Here is a 16,806-nt window from a genome sequence, read left to right on the forward strand (position 1 = left end):
ATCACTTTTTGTTTCTGACGATGGAGCTTATTGAAAGTTTTGCCTTCTAAAAAAAAATAAATAAAAAATCTGAGTAAACCACCTGTGTATAGTTATTACCACTGCGTATTCTTCCCAATAGCATCATATGCAAATGAAGAATAATACAGTACACACATATGCAAAACCAGATCAAGTAAACAGGTTTTCAGGGCTGATTTATATGGTTTAGAAGAAGGAAAAGTAGAAAACTCAGGGAAAACAGAATGACTAAAAGACTAAAAAGTAAAAGCTGGTGCTCATGCTGCAGTGGAGAAGCAGGAAAAGCAAAATGGGGCAATTTCATCCAAGCAAGGGGAGGTAGAAATGGATTCGCCCACGATCCACACTGGATTTTAGACCATGATGCAAGCGCCTCTACTCGAAATGGCCCGATCCAGCACCGAAAGCAATCGACGAGGCGGCCAAGTCTGTGCCTCGAATGTGCAGGGAACTGACAATGCCAGTTAGAGAAACAGGTTCAAACCGAATGCTATAGAGTGATCAATAAACATATGTGGGAACAAAAAGGGAGATATATTTATATAGAGACAGAATTCACATAGCTTCAGCCTGGTGCACAAGCATTGAACCTCCAGATGAGCAGCGAAGGCGTTGAAGTGTGATACGGTGAGGAATGGGATCGAGCCAGTGCACGCAATATGTTCATGGTGCAAGTGACGGGGATGATGTTACAGTTATATCAGAACAGCTACCAAACTATTAGATTAGTCCTGCAACTCAGTCCACACTGTTCCAAACAACAGCAACACACGAGAAAGCTAGAGACACTCGCCATATTGGTTACAAACTCAGTCAGCTGGAAGTTAAAAGCTGAAAGTGGTTGATTACACAACCCCCCCACCCCCCCCACCCCCACCACCCCCTCGCAACCACCACAACGATGCAACAGCAGATGTCAGGCCATCTATTCAGAAGATATTGATCCCCCTTCACCATGCCAATTACGTGTGATAAACCGCTGTGACAGCTAGTACCAATTAATTCAATAATTGCTTTCATTTTAGCCCCCGCGACCCTGGACGAGGAGATTTAGCAGCAGAAACAGCAAACAATCCGCAAACGACTCCGTGAGATCTGAAACCACCGACCTTGCCGCGCCGCTCCTTAAACATGAACACTGGGCTGCGACGAACCGATTCTCCACGTCAGCAGCGGCCGCAGCAGATCTGTAGCATATCCTAATGGGCTGGTTTCATTAGAGCAGCAGATGAATCAAATACTTGGCCAAATGTGCAATTATCCATCTCTCGGTGGATGGAGGTCATTAGGACTTTATGAGCGATTGCAGCCCATAAATAAATGATCAGTAAACAGCATACTCAATGCAGCAGAGACAGCAGATGACTCTGCATGGCGCTCTCTCTCAACTCATCACAAAATGATGTGGACATGTGGAAAAGGTTCTGATATTTTGAAGATGGGAGTTAGAAAACTCATTTGCCTAAATGGCCAGAGCACAAATCTTCTATGCGGCTTGCATACAGATTGCACCGGGAAGGAGGGGAGGGAGACGCAAGAATTATTCTTCATATTCAGGATGAATAAGGTCCAGCTCTTAAGGTGAATTTATAGCACTGCAGTGACCTACTCAGGGAGTTTAGGCCAGCGTGGGACATTTATAGTTGTGCGCTAGTACGCCTGGCTCGCTCCGTAACAACAAACACTAGTCAGCGCTGTGTGTTTTGTTTTGATTTTTGGTCAGTCCAGTTCATTTTTTGACAAAATTTCACAAAACGCGAGTCATACAAATGTTTGTATCTCCAAATCTCCTCAGTTAACCTTACCGATTCTTTATGATCCAAAACAATCAATTCAAAAATCAGCCAGAAATACTAAAGCAGAAACACACTACCACCACGCGGGCCAATCACAGCCCTTCCGCTCTGTGTCGTCACATTTCTGGCTCTGCCTTGACGCCGGAGCCTCTGCGTCAATTAACGCACAAGCGCAAACTGCGGGTTAGCCTTCCCCAAACCTCTTTGCCCCAAAAAAAAACTGGGGTGTGGGACCACCGGGGCTTTTCCAAACAAAAACACAACAGTTACAAGCTACGTCCTCAGCACCGGAGTTAGCCTAAAAGCAGCAAAGAAAACAGCGTTTGTTTACGGAGTCCAGGCAACTTTGCATCTGAGGTGGTCTGCCAGGATAGATCCCTGGAGGGCGCACTCTGAGAGCAAAGGATGCCAACTGTTTACACATTTCAGCAAGTTATTTGCATTGTCCGCTGGGAGACAATCAGCACACAATTCCCTCCCAGCAGGATTAGGGAGATAAGAAACAGCCCAAATTGATTTTACACTCCCCTAACCGAGACTTGTTTACAAAAGCCGAACTTTCGGAGACGTTTTTAGAGCTCTAGCAACTTGTAAGAGCTACAGAGAAGAGTAATTGATTAAAAATAGCAGCGGCCTGGCCAAACTTTAACAGGTTATTTCAAAGTGAAGCAAAAAAAAAAAAAATTGAACTATGTGCCCCTAAACCAAGCAAGACAGGCTGGAACTCTTTAGGTTAGGGCCACAACTCTGCCAGCTTTGATAAGTTCTAGCCACAGTCAGTCCCTCAAAGAAATGTGTTTTGAATAAACAGATATTTTCAGAGAAGGGGACCCCACAATTAGTAATTTGAGCCTCTCTCTGCGTGTGGGTCCCAGTCCAATTCTCTGGAATCAATCAAAGCTCCCAAAGGAACTCCCTGGACCCCTTAATCTCCTGGTTTTATTACTTTCCAGACAGTCGGCCTGTTTCACCCTACCCCCATTTCTCTTTTGTACTGATCTCCAGCAAAGCCAAGGAGGGGCTTTTTTTCTCTCTCTCCCTCTCTCTCTCTCCTTCCACTACTGCAGAGTGCTTTTCATGCAGGAGAGGGTCTTTCATCAGGCTCCACACGCAAGAGAGCCCAGCAGCTACCACAGGCCCGTCACTCCAAAGCCTGTCTTTTTCTTTTTTTTCTTTCCTCCCCCCTTCTTCTCCTTCTCCATCTTTTGCACATTCATTCTTTTTAACTGACAAAATAAACAACGCGCTTTCAAAGACGCAGGGACTGGCTGCTTTTTTTTTTGTTTTTGTTTTTTTGACACACTCGCATACACACAAACTAGTTTGCATATCACGAGAATGATGTGAAAAACTGGGCCATGTTGCACAAGAGTCAGTTATATTCACAATTTTTCCAGACCACATGCTGCTGGAGTTTGATAACGTCTGCCAGCATAAATGATAAAGATATGACTTTGTCACGATGGGGTATGCGATAAGGGTTCTGAAGCTGTGCAGTCAAATGACTGCTGGAAAGTAATTATTTCTCGTGGCTTTATCGCTTACAGCTTGGGGTGATGATAAAATAAAAAAGAAGTGTGGCAGGTTACACTAAAAAAAAAAAAACACTAATTGATACGACTAATAACAAAAAGACACCTGTTATATGAGCGAAATGGTCATGACAGCAACTGTGGTCTGCAGTGCCCTCACTTCAAAACAATTAACAGAAGCAAATGAATGGGGTTTGTGTTGATCCATCAGCTAAACATGTATTGACGCCCAGGTAATGAGATGTCTGCCGGACTGATGATGCCAGCTCATTACCTGACAGTGAACACTAATGACTCTTTGCATAGTGTATTTTTTTAATTTATTTTTTTATTACCTTCACATTTAAGCCTCTGCCATCTTTTGCATTTCCATGACTACACAGCCTGCCACGCGCAGAGGCGGACGCACGCACCGGCAAACGGCAAAATGCGCTATTCAAGCCATCTCAAATCCAAATGCACGCAATCCACATCCATGTCAGAGGAGCACCGCATGTCTGGGAATCATTTGAAAGACAACCAGAGAAACCTATCAGCAGTTCTGCTTCAACAGCCCCTCTGCAGACAAAAGGACCGAGTGTGAATGCGTGCTGCTTTCTGCGTGAAACCGGGCTGCTTTCGGATTAAATGACGTGCTTCTCAATAAAAACAAAAAAAAAGTACACCCACTTCAGAAGTTATGTAAAATGGTGAAAAATGACTTGATGTGAACAGACCAGATTTAGCTGCCTTAGCCCCATGTCTGATTCTCCGAGACATGGTTTCTTTCCCTCCCCCTCCAACTCGTAATAATGTAGGCAAGTTTGTCCAAACCAGGTGTAAAGGAGCAGACATACATGCAGCAGAAACTGTGTTTTTTTTTTTTTACCTTTGTCGACATGCTTTGCGGCGGTGGTCTCCGTGTAGAGAAAGGTGAGACAGAGAAGAGAGAGGAGCGACAGAGCTCCCCGCTCGGCCATCACTTTTCACAAATAAATCTTTGCAGGCTTCAAGAACCCCCGGAGAAGCTTTTTTGTTTAATAAAAAAAAAAAAATTAAAAAAAAATCCTTAATCCTCTCCACCCGCCTCCTGTAAAACGCGCAAATGAGGGGAGGGGGAAAGTTCAAAGTCCTAAAATGTGCAAAAACATCCGGAGCCAGGTACTTTTAAAACTGGCCGGATGAAACATGTAGCTGGAAGGAGAGAGCCGCAGGTTAGAGACTGTTTTCTCAACTTGGTCGAGGCAGAGGTCGGGGGGGAAAAAAACACTGAAATCAATCCATTGCCGCGGAGACACAGCCTAAAAAAAAGACTGGCGGACGACTGAGCACCAATGTGCCGGCTATACTACTCCAATATCTGCCAAGCGCGCAAACGACTAGAAAGAGCTCAGTTGGTGAAAAGATAAGATCCGAGCAGAAGGAGAAATCTCCGCCGCGGCCAGCTCACTGATCACGGACGGGACGTAAGAGAGCAGCGTGTTGAAGGGCTGGATCTCCACCGGCTCCCCGGAAAACAGGGTGTGGAGTCACACGGAAGTTGGGATCCTGGCTGTCTGTGCGCTCAGGCAAAAACTAAAATGCGGTGTGGGACTTTCACCCAAGACGACACCTTATATCCACCTATGGTGTCGTAAAAAAAAAGGAAAGTCCACACCTTCCTCACTCAGCTTTGATAACTACACATTTTAATTCCAGTAGCTTATATACATACTTTATTTCCAAGGCTCCAAATGCCTGTGTAAAGGAAATAGTTCTTGTAAAGTCTCAGTTAATGTGTCATAATTGGTTATTAGTCGCTATTTTGTGTTACTCTCTGCACATACACTGTTAAATATCACGGTCCACAGTATGAATAAAGATATTTTATATAGACTTGGAGTTCATGAAGGAGTTTTACCTTAAAATGTAAGGGAAACTGTGATTAAAAGTCTCATTTTATCACACTTAGACTATTGCTCAGAGGTTGTTTTTTTTTCAGCGCTGCCACATCATATATAAATAAACTACAAATTGCTCAGAATAAAGGAGCACGATGTCAATACACTTGGTTGTAGGTTAAACACATATTTATTTCCTCATTAGCTGATTTTAGTTAATAATTATTTTTTTAGGAAAATATCAGTGAGTAACCTGACAAGGGTATTATATAAACGTCTGTCATGATGTCAGTTGTGATGAACTGAAGGTAGATTTACTTTACCTAAAGTTAAAACAACCAAACTGAAAAGTACTGTAATTTATAGAGCCACGGTGATATGGAACACCATGCCTGGAAATATCATACAAGAAAATAACAAATATCGTTTTAAGGAATTAGTGAAAAACTAATTTATTAACAAAATAGCACTCAGTCTCTGATCTTTTTTAGTCGAGGCTACTGCGTACAATTAAGTCTAAATGGTTTTATGAGATCCAAACCATAAATTTAACATATTGGAATCACCTCTAATGTAAGTAGATATATAACTAACCATCTGACCATTTATGAATGATGCTCTACATTCTGGTGTTACCGCTACCTGAAACTAGGTCCAGTACTTTACGTACTATATGTATGATTTTCCTTTTTGTTTTGTTTTGTAGATTGTTGTGAGGTGTTTTTTAGTTGTTGTTTGTGTCGTTTTGTTGTGTGTTTTAAGTAATTAAGCAATGCAGTGTAAAGATAATTGTGTTGGGTTTGGATTCCAGGAAGACTAGCAATGGCCTTAGCCAAAGCTAATGGAGATGCAAATAAATGAAATAATGTAAATAATAAATATACAAAGGCAACCATGACAATGTCAGACTTTGTTTGGCTGCCTAGTTAAAGTATATGTTTCATATGGCGATAGCTGTGGCTCTTTAATCTGTAAGCTGAGAAGCAACAGGTCACCATCTTACAAAGCTAGCACTGAAGCTAGCCTAACTTTCTGAAATGCAGGTAAAAGTTAAAAAGCTCTCTCTGTTCTTTTGAAAACACACATTCTAAAAAAAAAAAACTCAAATGTGAAAAACAAGTAAAAAATTCTTCCACATTATGATTTTTAAGTAGGGGAAAGTATTCTTTATTCCAACAATCCAAGATGGTGGCCAGAAGTGGTATATCTCCAAACTAAAAGCAGCACATCATACTTAGACACCCTACCCACACACACATTTCAAACGCAGGCTACATAATCTTTTTCCACATTATTCATATTCCTCTAAACACTCAGTTGAAGGGTATTTTTCATAATGTGAAACCTGTAGCTCTTATGAAACCAGACAGACAGTCGCCATCTTGAAAAGGCTACCATTCTAGCTAACTGAACAACATTTAACTTTATATATATAAAACTCCTTTGTAAAGACACTCTTCTACATAACAGGAAAGATAAATATTTAACACCTTCATTGTAATATTTTTAACAGGGGCAAATCTTTCTTATTACAATAAGAGATGGCACCAGAAGTCACACATAAAACATTATCTAATGTCTGTGAACATTCTTAGTCATCCTCGTCATGGTGTATCCACACAAAGGGTTGAAATGAATGAGGCCAGTGAACTGAAGAAGCTACTTGAATTAGTGGCAACATGTCTTCAAGAAGATTCAACAAGACCGGTTCTATTTGATTTGGCTTTGTTTTGGGGTTTTATCATCTGATAAACTCAGCTGCTCAACTCAAGCTCACTTTACTCTAAACCATTCGGTTTATAGCAGTGTGCTGATTGTGTCAGTATCAGCTGTACTGAGCTTTCAAGTGAACTATTTATATTATACTTCACACAATAAAACACGAATATGACTCTACGGTTGCATCACCTCATCCTTACTGGCTTCTATTTGCAACTGCTTAGCGCTGTATACTGTAGGTTGTAAATCTGGGCCATAAACATGACGTTAGACTATGTTTAGCAAATAAAAAGTTATACATGCCACTGCGCTTGAGTTTTCATGGTGCTCCTCGAAGGGACATAAATTGAGATTCAACTGAAAAGCAGTAAAACGTGTTCTTAATGTATGTCGCAAGAGTACTCTATGCACAGTTTATATTTTTCGCTAATCCTGCGATAAAACAAACTGTGCCCACTGAAGCTGTCCTCATACCTACAATGCACTGCCCATACAACGGGAAAACTCTTTTCCTGTTTAGAATTATGTTGACTGAAATCCAAACAGTCGCAGAGGCCAACATCTGTAACTTGATTCTAACAGACGTCACATGGTGGCTGGAAATCAAAAGATAGGATTAAGTCCCTTAAGTTTCAGATCAAGTTGCTTAAAATAATCTCAGGGAGTGTCATGCATTGTTGTAGGACAGGGGAGGAGGAAGAAAATTAAATAAATATCCTTGTTTTTTAAGGGCCGGGAAGTAGAACGGTAGGTATTAAATCAAGGTGAAAAGTCAACCTACATTTCAGGGAAGCCTCTGAATTTGTTTGTATAGAAAGTGACTGTTTGCTTGCACTTAGAAGATGGAAAATGGGACATAATTATGAAAGCAAAAACAAGAACTGCAGTATTCTCCTTCAGCTTGTGACTAAGCTCTAGGGAGAAGCGAAAGGGAAGTGGTGTCCTGTTTGGAAATAAGTGAGGTCCTATCACTGCTGTCATCCAGAAAACAGGGCCTTTACCGCAGAGACATGGAACAGCTCCCCCCACTGGTCTGAGTTATCCATGACATATTAATCATAAGCATTTCCACCCCCCCTGGGCATGACAGAGCCTCTTTATGTTCGTCCACGGCTGCCCCGGACTTGTTTTCATTTCAACTGTCAAACATAACATTTTCAGTATCACTTAATGATACTTTCTGTTTGTTTCACTGATTGCATGGTGTGCCTCAAGGCTCACCTCTTGAGCTAACAATGTTTTCTCTATACTTTTGTCAAATTATTTCTCATTCCCTGTCACTCGGTTACAAATAGATTCAGTCACAGCATTTTTTTGTAAACTGAATGTCCCATTGAACTGTGAGTAAGTAACTGTTTAGCCTCTGTCAAGGACTATATGTTTGAGAAATTCATGAAAACGTCCAGTGGTGAAAAAGAAATCAGAGAGACATGCGACACAGTTCTGCAGGCCTGCAGACAAGCCATGAATGTAAATACTATCATGCCGTCTGAGTCGGGGGGGTCAGTTAAGGGCCAGGAGGCTAATGAGGGGCAAGGAAATAAATAAATGTGTCAGTTAATGCATACAAACAAGTTAGCATCGATGCTGCATTTTAGATTCCCGTTATAATTAACATAAGCTCTACAAACCGACAGGGGTCGATCTTATCAGGAACATTGCAACGCAAATTGACCCTTAAATCATCCTGTCTTAACCTATAATCAGTCCAGTAAATGTTGTTGACCTGGTTTAGATTGTGTCAAGTTCTTGTGACTGAAAAATTAGTCAATAATCAACAAATGTAGCCTGTCCGGTGTCGTTGTGGTTTTTACATGTCACATCTCTCCATTTCTTTGCTTCCTGTCTGCCTCGCCACGCAATCAGCAAAGTGTGCTCATCATTTTAGACCACTGGCAGTCACATAAATTAAGATACAGTGCATAGATCTCTACTCAAAATCAGACTGAATTAGGCTAAATGTTCACATCATACGTCTCACGCCACAATTCGATGTGGTCTGTTCTGAAATCAGTCATAAAGAAAAGAGAAGAAAGAACAGGTGATTTTGTCTTTACTTTTGAAACAAAAGGTAACTCAACGACTTGTTTTTACATGAACCAATAGATGTATAAGCAAATTATTTTTTGCTAATGGTGGTTAAAGGCGAAGAAAGTGCATTGTACTCACAGTGCAAAAATGTACGGTATTCAGGGGATGGGCCCTTTAAAAACAAGAACAAGTCTGACGGATTGTCATGCTTTTTGTCTGCAGCCGGGTTTACATAACTAGTCATTAGAATATAATGGTCAACATTTGTTCTCGTGCAAGACCTGTAGGAAACCAAAACATTTATTCACACTACAAGAAATCCCACCAAAGCTTAGCACGGTATACTCTGCTCTTTAAAATGAAGCAATATATTCCACAGCAGACCTGCCTGTTAAACTCACATCCACAGGCCAATTATATTATGCAGAGGCACACAGCTGTGCTCAGGCTTGCTTCTAATTTCCAACAGTTCTTTTTTTTTTTTTTCTCCCCTCAGCCTGTTGCTCTGCGTCCTGGGAACATATTTCTTCCAGATTAAAGAACAAGGTCATGCCAAATCTCATATCTCCAACATTAAAGAGATATTCACATCATGAATCAAGTAATGGCAACCGTGCAGCTGAGGAAATGGCCATCAGATTACTGCGCGGAAATGACGGTGGATTAACTTGCACTTGAGGCAGCTGGTAAGTGTAACATTTCAAACATTTCTAAATATTTAGAGCTCTGTTAAAAGCAGCAAACATATGTACAGTAAAGCGTGTTCAGGGCGTCATTAAGCTGCATGAATGTGCGTAATATTATGCCCAAGACTGGCATTTGCTTTAGTATAGTATGGAGGCAGAAATCTATAACTTAGTAATAGATTTGATTTCGGCTTTTTACATTAACTACCTTTTTAAAAAAAAGCCTCAGTATTTAATGCTATAAAATCTTGCTTGTTACTGTTACCGCTCCTAAAAATAATTAGCTATTCTCATGGAATGATCTGCATGGATTATCAATCCCCGCATTGTGTTGAGTGTGATCCCAGCATGATCCCAGTCTTATTTAAAAGCAGATTAAGAGGCACGAGGCTCAGCCCGTCGAAGAGCCAGATGAGCAGTCTTTAGCGTGGCATTTGGTGCGTCCTGAGGATTACTTACATCCCGTATAAAATATCACCTCATCTGCTGATCGCTGAACATAAAAGAGCTCTTTCTGATTGGTCTGCTGATCAGCAACCAGGGGGGATCTGATGTCACTGCAGACTTCCCATGTTACTGTTGTTAGCTTAGACAAACAATAGCCATGTGGGGGTGAATTAATCAGCACTGAAACTTCTCGCCTCCATGTTACATTAAGACTCGTAGCAACAGTAACACTGAAAGGCCTTGGGGAAGGGTAGGAGCCTTCTGATTGGCAGTCGGCAGTCGAATCAGAAATCCAGCAAAGGGCAATTTGCAGGCTCAAGAGACCATTCATTCAATAAATAGGTGGTAGTGTGTGCTGGATATGTGATGACATTTTCAAACTGATTTAAGCTGAAGCTGATATATCTTTTACACATTTGACTTCCCTTCTGTTTCATATGCTATTTGTGGACAAATGCTAACAGCTGCTGCCTACCCGGGCTGGGTTAAGGATGGCAGTATCAAAGACGGGGCCCCCACCTGCCACCACGCAGCACACAACCTGGTTCAGCAGGAAGCAGCCGGCGTGCGCTCGGGCACCCCCCGTCATACGTGTGCTTGCCTGGACACATTTTTAGAGCCTGGCACAGCTCACCTCTCGCATGTCAGCACTTTCCCATCCCTGTCTTCTCTCTTTCCCTGGATGCTGTTAATCACCGCTCTAATTACCTCTCAGTGTGCAGCTGTAATATCTGTGAAACCAGCGGCTTGATTGACGTCAGAAGTCACGGGGAGGACGAGGATGAGAGAGCAGAGTCTTCGCCACCAGGCAACATGCAATCTATTATTAGTTTAGACAACTGTACGGATTTAGTAGAATTTTGTAGTACAGAGTGTGTTTAAACAGCGGAGTTGGATATTAAATATTGACCAAAGAGACAACAAATGTGTCAATCAAGACTTATTTTAGCTGGAAATGAAGCCTACATATATAACCACTAACATTTTGCAAGTGTCTAGCAAGAAGTGTGCAGCTATGTTGGTCTTAATCAAGTGGAACCAAGGATGCAGTATTTCATTTTTCAGCTGCTTAAACTTCACTGTAATACCTGATTCCAAAATTCTGATCCAAAAGAAATAGTTTAGGAAGTATGCTGTGAATCAAGGGAGCATATATTATTGACCCATGTGGTTTAAAAATTCACTTTGAAATGTGTTCACCATATGCGTGGAGCAAACGTGCATAAACATTTCAGTAACTCGATCTCAATGTGAAAGACCGTAACAAAGGTGGGTCAAATTAAGTAAGGCCTGGCCACTTTCACTTTGATATATTATTATTATTGGAGCGACATGAGGCCTAGAGAGGACGGACGATCTGCTGCTGAACTGCAGGTGCATCTGTGAAAAGGAATTATTTCACATGTCGGTTTTGACGAGAGCCTGTTTCAGCACAAGTATGCTGCGAGGGCTTTGATTTATTTTCGAGGGGAGACGTTTGGAATATCTTGACAGCATATGGTGAACGGAGTCAAAGAGGTTGAGGAGCGGGAACGTAACTGTAACTGTACATAACATTACTACTACTACTACTACTACCACTTTATATGACCCAACCCACTTTGCAACGTTGAGGTTAAAGTCCTTTGTCCGGATGGACTAACCTACTTATCTGCACCTTGTGGATGTTCGAGGATTATAACAGTTTCCGGGTGTAAGAGATTTATTATTCAGCATGAAGAAGAAAAAAACTCCTAATCAAATAACGAGGCTTTGAAGCATCTAACGTACCTTGAACGTACAGTATGCTTCTCATCGATACGTCAAATGTACTTGAACAAAGCCATTCATTTTTCATGACAACTGGAACTGGGTAGAATTATTATGCTTTTGCTGCTGAACTTAAAGAAGATCACAAAGGTGTCATCTGTTTTTTTTTAAAGAGTAAAAAAAAGTGAAGCGAATCTTTTGAGGGTCTTTGTCTCTTCAGGAAAAAAAAAAAAACGCATCACTCTCCTTTTTAAAGGTTAGTCGGTGACAATAGGTGTGCTTAAAATGTCAATGGTTTCTAATGAAATGAAATTCAAATCAAAGCCATTAAGCCTAACAGCTCTTTGCTGCTCACCACGCTGCAATTCACAGCCACGATCCTCTCTTCATGCCTATTTCACAGGCAGACGAGAGTAATTCTATCTCTGGGTCATTTGACAAATATGGAGGGTTTCTGCACTCCACAGCCACGCATGTAGGCTTGAGCACAATACTTGAAAGAGAAAAGGTATTTATGGGATATTACAGGGAGGTGTTGGGTTGGAGGAAGGTGTAATTTGTCAGAACTGGCATTTCAAATGAATTTGACAGTGGAAGATAATTTGGTCTCCAGAGTCTGCTGCCCGTCTTCCCTTCCTCTCTGTTCGACTCCATCTTGTCAAGCTGAAGCTTCCCCAACATCCCAGCAGGAGCTTCTTGCGCGGAGACGCCGGGCTAACAAACCGAGCAGCATAAACACAGACTTCAAAATGAATACTCGATGCTGTGTGGATTTTGCAACGGTGCCCTGCTTTGAGTTACAACCACTGAGATAGTGTATGTTTAAAGAGGCCAGCCGTGGAGGCCCTTGAATTCCTTTTCTCTCGTTTGTGAGTAAATATTTAGAGACTTTGGGAGAACCCTGTTGATACTTTCACATTCAAAATATGCTGCAGTAATGGTGACAGCAAGGAGCAAAGTGTGCGGCTCTCAACAATTTACAGTATTGTACAGAGCCCAATCAATTTTGCAAGCCTGTGTTGACACCCTCTTCTCCTCTCTCCAGATGGGGTTGGTTTGTTTTATACTGCTTTCCTGAATGGATGGCTTTCTATCGCTCGTAATGAGCACCATTGAGATGGGGTGAAGTCACTTAAGAGGCTGTCTGGGCAACACATGCAGCCTTCCCAAGATGTACGACCGCAAGCTGCCTTCCTCCTGGCTCACCTCCCGCCTCCCTCCTCCTCCTCCTCCTCCAGGCCCCGGCTCTTGTGGTTAAGGGCCTTCTTCCTGCCAGAGGAGGTCGGCTGTTGTTGCTGGAATCACCATGGCCACTTAAAGGGGCTCGTTCAATTAAGAGGGGACGGCAACTCCTGAGCCTTGGGTCTTGGGATCACTGGGGAGCACAAAACAAGAAGCAACACCTAATCTCGCATGCGCCACATTCTCGCCTTTCAGAAAAGATTGCATTCAATTCCACCCGACAAATACGGCACAGCGTTTCATTTTGATGGCCAATTTTGCCGGCTTATTCTCCGAGCTCATCCCTATTTTTTGAGATAAACAGGAACTTGTGGCCACACGGGTGCAGTGCAATGTTTTATCCATGATGACCGATCACACACCTTCGCCAGGGAAGTGCCCAGTGGGCTAAAGGCAGACCGTGGCAAGTCTATGCTAATACGGCGCAGCACAGACTGACAATGACACGGAGAGGGCCATATTGCAATAATGGAAAAAGGGGGAGAGGGAGGGAGAAAATAAAAGAGGGAGGGAGCACAGCTCCATGGCACACCAACAGGGAAGCAAAACACCGCAATCTGTTGTGGCCGAACAGACTGAAACGATTACAGTGACGGGAATATTCAGCTTTGGGGATTTTTTATATTTTTTTGTTCTCATCCTCTCCACCTCATCCGTCATGAAGCGCACGAATACTCAAACCAGAGTGAGAAAGAGAAAGGGGGGACGCCCACGTGTTCACAGCAGTCCTTCTTGGTTTTCATGAATTACATTTGTGAGGAAGTCAGAGACTTATGAGAAAATAAGCGCTGAGGAAAAATAATTTCAGAACACCTCCGGATTGAAAAAAAAATCCTATTTTACTCTGTCCTGAGCTTTGTGCTGGAGTTAATGCTGGAGTTGGGAGTTCTTTGAATGTTTGTTTTCCAGTGCGGCAATTATGGCTTGCATCTGTTCGTGTTTGCAGATTTTGTAAAATCAAACAATAACGACTAAGGCACGTTTATGGCCTTAAAAAAACATCCCCACCAGCGATATTAAATAGACAGAGCGGCTGTAATGGTAGTCAGTTAGTGTTTTGCACATTGTTGGAAAAAGAGTAATCGCCTGTAGCTTCAATGTGCTTTAATAGGATGTTTTCCCAAGATGTTAAAAATTATGTATAATTTAAGGAATTAATTTTCTGGAGGTTGGGGAAAATATTTTCAAAGAAAATTGGTTCATCATACATCATATATTTAATTATATTTTGAGAATGCGTTTGGTGTTGTTGATTATCTTGTATTGAGTTTATTCTGATTCATTATATGGCGCTATAAGAAAAAAAAATGCTAATTTTGAAAAGTTAAAGCTGTTTTAAAGATTACAACAGGAAAAAAAAAACAAAAAAATAATTGTAATAAAACTGCAATTACATTGTGACTCTTAGTCCCCCCCCTCCATACAGCATTTCCATTGTTGACCTTTGAGTGAAGGCGACAAGTGTCGGGGCCCATCCGGATGCCGAAATGTATTTTGGGAAACGTAGTTAAGGCAGGAGCAGACAAGGTGGTTCGAGGTTAGGGTGGTGACACTAAAAACAGAAACTCCTAAAATAAACCATATATATATAAAAAAAATATATATCAAGGATGATACAATGCATCTGACGATGTGTATTCCTGTGCAAAACTGTTTTTTAGCTGCTTCAGTCTTTATCACTGTGACACTCGGTCCCAACAGCCCCAGGCACATCCAGATATATCCATGGTACTTTTGAAGCAGATGCATTGCTGTGTCCAAAGGGATATATTTTTTTTATATAAATATAAAGTTAAGATCACACAGTTTTCAATCCACTTATAAAAGTTAAGTGTGATGAAGTTTTCCTTATTGAGCCAAAAATGCTGATTTAAATTCACTATGAGGAAATATGTTGGTAAAATTACTGCATTAGTATATTTTCTGTACATTTAGGACATTCACACGCTTCTGCCAAAATATAAAAACAGCATCATGTCAGGGCCGGCTAATCATCAGTTGTAGCACCTCAGTGTAAACCAAACATGCCAAAGCAACATGTCAGGCAGAAAAATGATGCATTAATTCCCTATGGTCCATTACGATGCATTACACTAGCGTGCCCATCTCCTCTCCAATAGTTATTTATTCCGGCCCTGTAATTAGACCTGCCTGCAAAAAAAAAAAAAAAAAAAAAGTCGATTTGTTTACCCCGATGTTTCTTTCTCATTATGTCTGGAATACATCCCCAAGAGAATCACTCTGCATGTAGCCTAAGGAGCACAGAGGCAACCAGGGTTGTTTTAAAGCAGTGATGGATAGTTCCTCCTTTCTTCTCTCAAGGAAACAATGTTGTATTTTACCATATTGGTATAATGCGCCTATGCAATCAAACTCATTTGCATGCACTACCCGTATGTGAACAGAAGTAAAAGGTTCAGTTTTGCTTCGGGTTGGTTTCTGTACTCTGGTATATAGGGCTTAGCTTTATGTGCAGAGATAAATTCATAATCCAGAGGTCTAAACTAAACGGCAGAGAATCGATGAGGATAAAAGTTTCGTCAGTCTGTGTTAAACTGCTTTCTAGAATTTCACAAAATTCCAATAAACTGTATGTCGCCTAAAGATGATTTCACTAATTACTAATTAATCACATTCAGATGCATCAACTCACGATTAAAAAAGACTAATGAAATCAACATCCACTTTCCACCACATCCATTTTTCTAGGATTTTCTTTTTATCTCAGTTGAACTACTCTAGTTTTCCTGAGGTGTTATATTCAATAACAATAAAAAAAACATATCTAAAGTGATACGCAGATCACTAACTGTCTGGCACGGGCAGGATAGCTTGAAATCACACATCTCTTTGCAGTGTTGCTCGCAGCTTGTCTCAGCAGGCTCCTTGTTAACAGGATAGCGCCTCCGAATCTGCTCCTGTAACACCTCCCTGCATGGGTCATTACTGCAGAGATCACTGCTGATGCCCAATCAGATCACAATACAAAAGCATTTCCTCCAATCAGCCAGAAATGCTCAGAGGGACATATGTGTATACAGGCACTGAGTGGGCATTATAACAATAGCTTTAAATAACATGCCGAGGGACACGGAAGTAGAGTTGGAGCTGTGGTACCGAGGCAAGCATCATTATCACATAGGCTGCAGATGAATAGATTCGGTGTGATACCATGAACACACCCCAATCCATGTGTGACTGTGCAATTACAGCACATTTACTGCACCAGCTGCTGCATAAATCGAGGCGTTTGTGCAGCGTGGTGTGACAAACGCTCCCAGGAGATTGAGCGGCTGCTGGCTTTGAAGGTGAAATATAGCAGAGATACATTCACACTTTAAGGTGTGCTAAGCGAATATTTAAGTCACTAGTACAGCTGGACGTTGCAGAAATGCTGCATGAAACATCGTCAGCTCTGCAGATTCACAAGTTTAACGTGAGCTAAGCAATGGGGCAGCTCCTGGGTGTGGAGGAGCTGCAGGATCAGATAAGGGAACGGGGCCGGACTTCTCCAAATTGAATAAGGAAAAACTAATTGGATTATCTCTCTCAAGGAGTCAACGCGGATAGAGACAGTGTAGGAGTTGTTTCAGTCACTAATAACACCTGTAACACTGGATAGTATCGCTGCATGTGCATGCGTGTGAAATCCATCACACTCACTGCGGTAATTCGACAACAGTAACTGAACAATGAGAGTAAAATGCCAATAAGGGACAAAAGT

General features: G+C 41.6%; 1 protein-coding gene across 12 annotated transcripts in view; it reads right to left on the reverse strand.

Moving 5' to 3' along the window:
- neo1a (neogenin 1a) overlaps positions 1-4,905 on the reverse strand; it is a 159,993-nt gene extending 155,088 nt beyond the window's left edge. For 5 of the 12 annotated variants that reach the window (XM_047579932.1, XM_047579928.1, XM_047579937.1 and 2 more), the window contains exon 1: positions 4,218-4,904. In XM_047579932.1, coding sequence (XP_047435888.1) covers positions 4,218-4,308 — 91 coding nt within the window. In that variant the 5' untranslated portion in view covers positions 4,309-4,904. Of the gene's footprint in view, positions 1-4,217 lie in introns of all 12 variants that reach the window. The other 7 variants (XM_047579929.1, XM_047579927.1, XM_047579936.1 and 4 more) reach the window with 3 other exon arrangements.
- Positions 4,906-16,806: the final 11,901 nt, after the last annotated feature.

This window comes from Mugil cephalus, chromosome 3 (assembly GCF_022458985.1).
Source record: "Mugil cephalus isolate CIBA_MC_2020 chromosome 3, CIBA_Mcephalus_1.1, whole genome shotgun sequence".
NCBI lineage: Eukaryota > Metazoa > Chordata > Actinopteri > Mugiliformes > Mugilidae > Mugil > Mugil cephalus.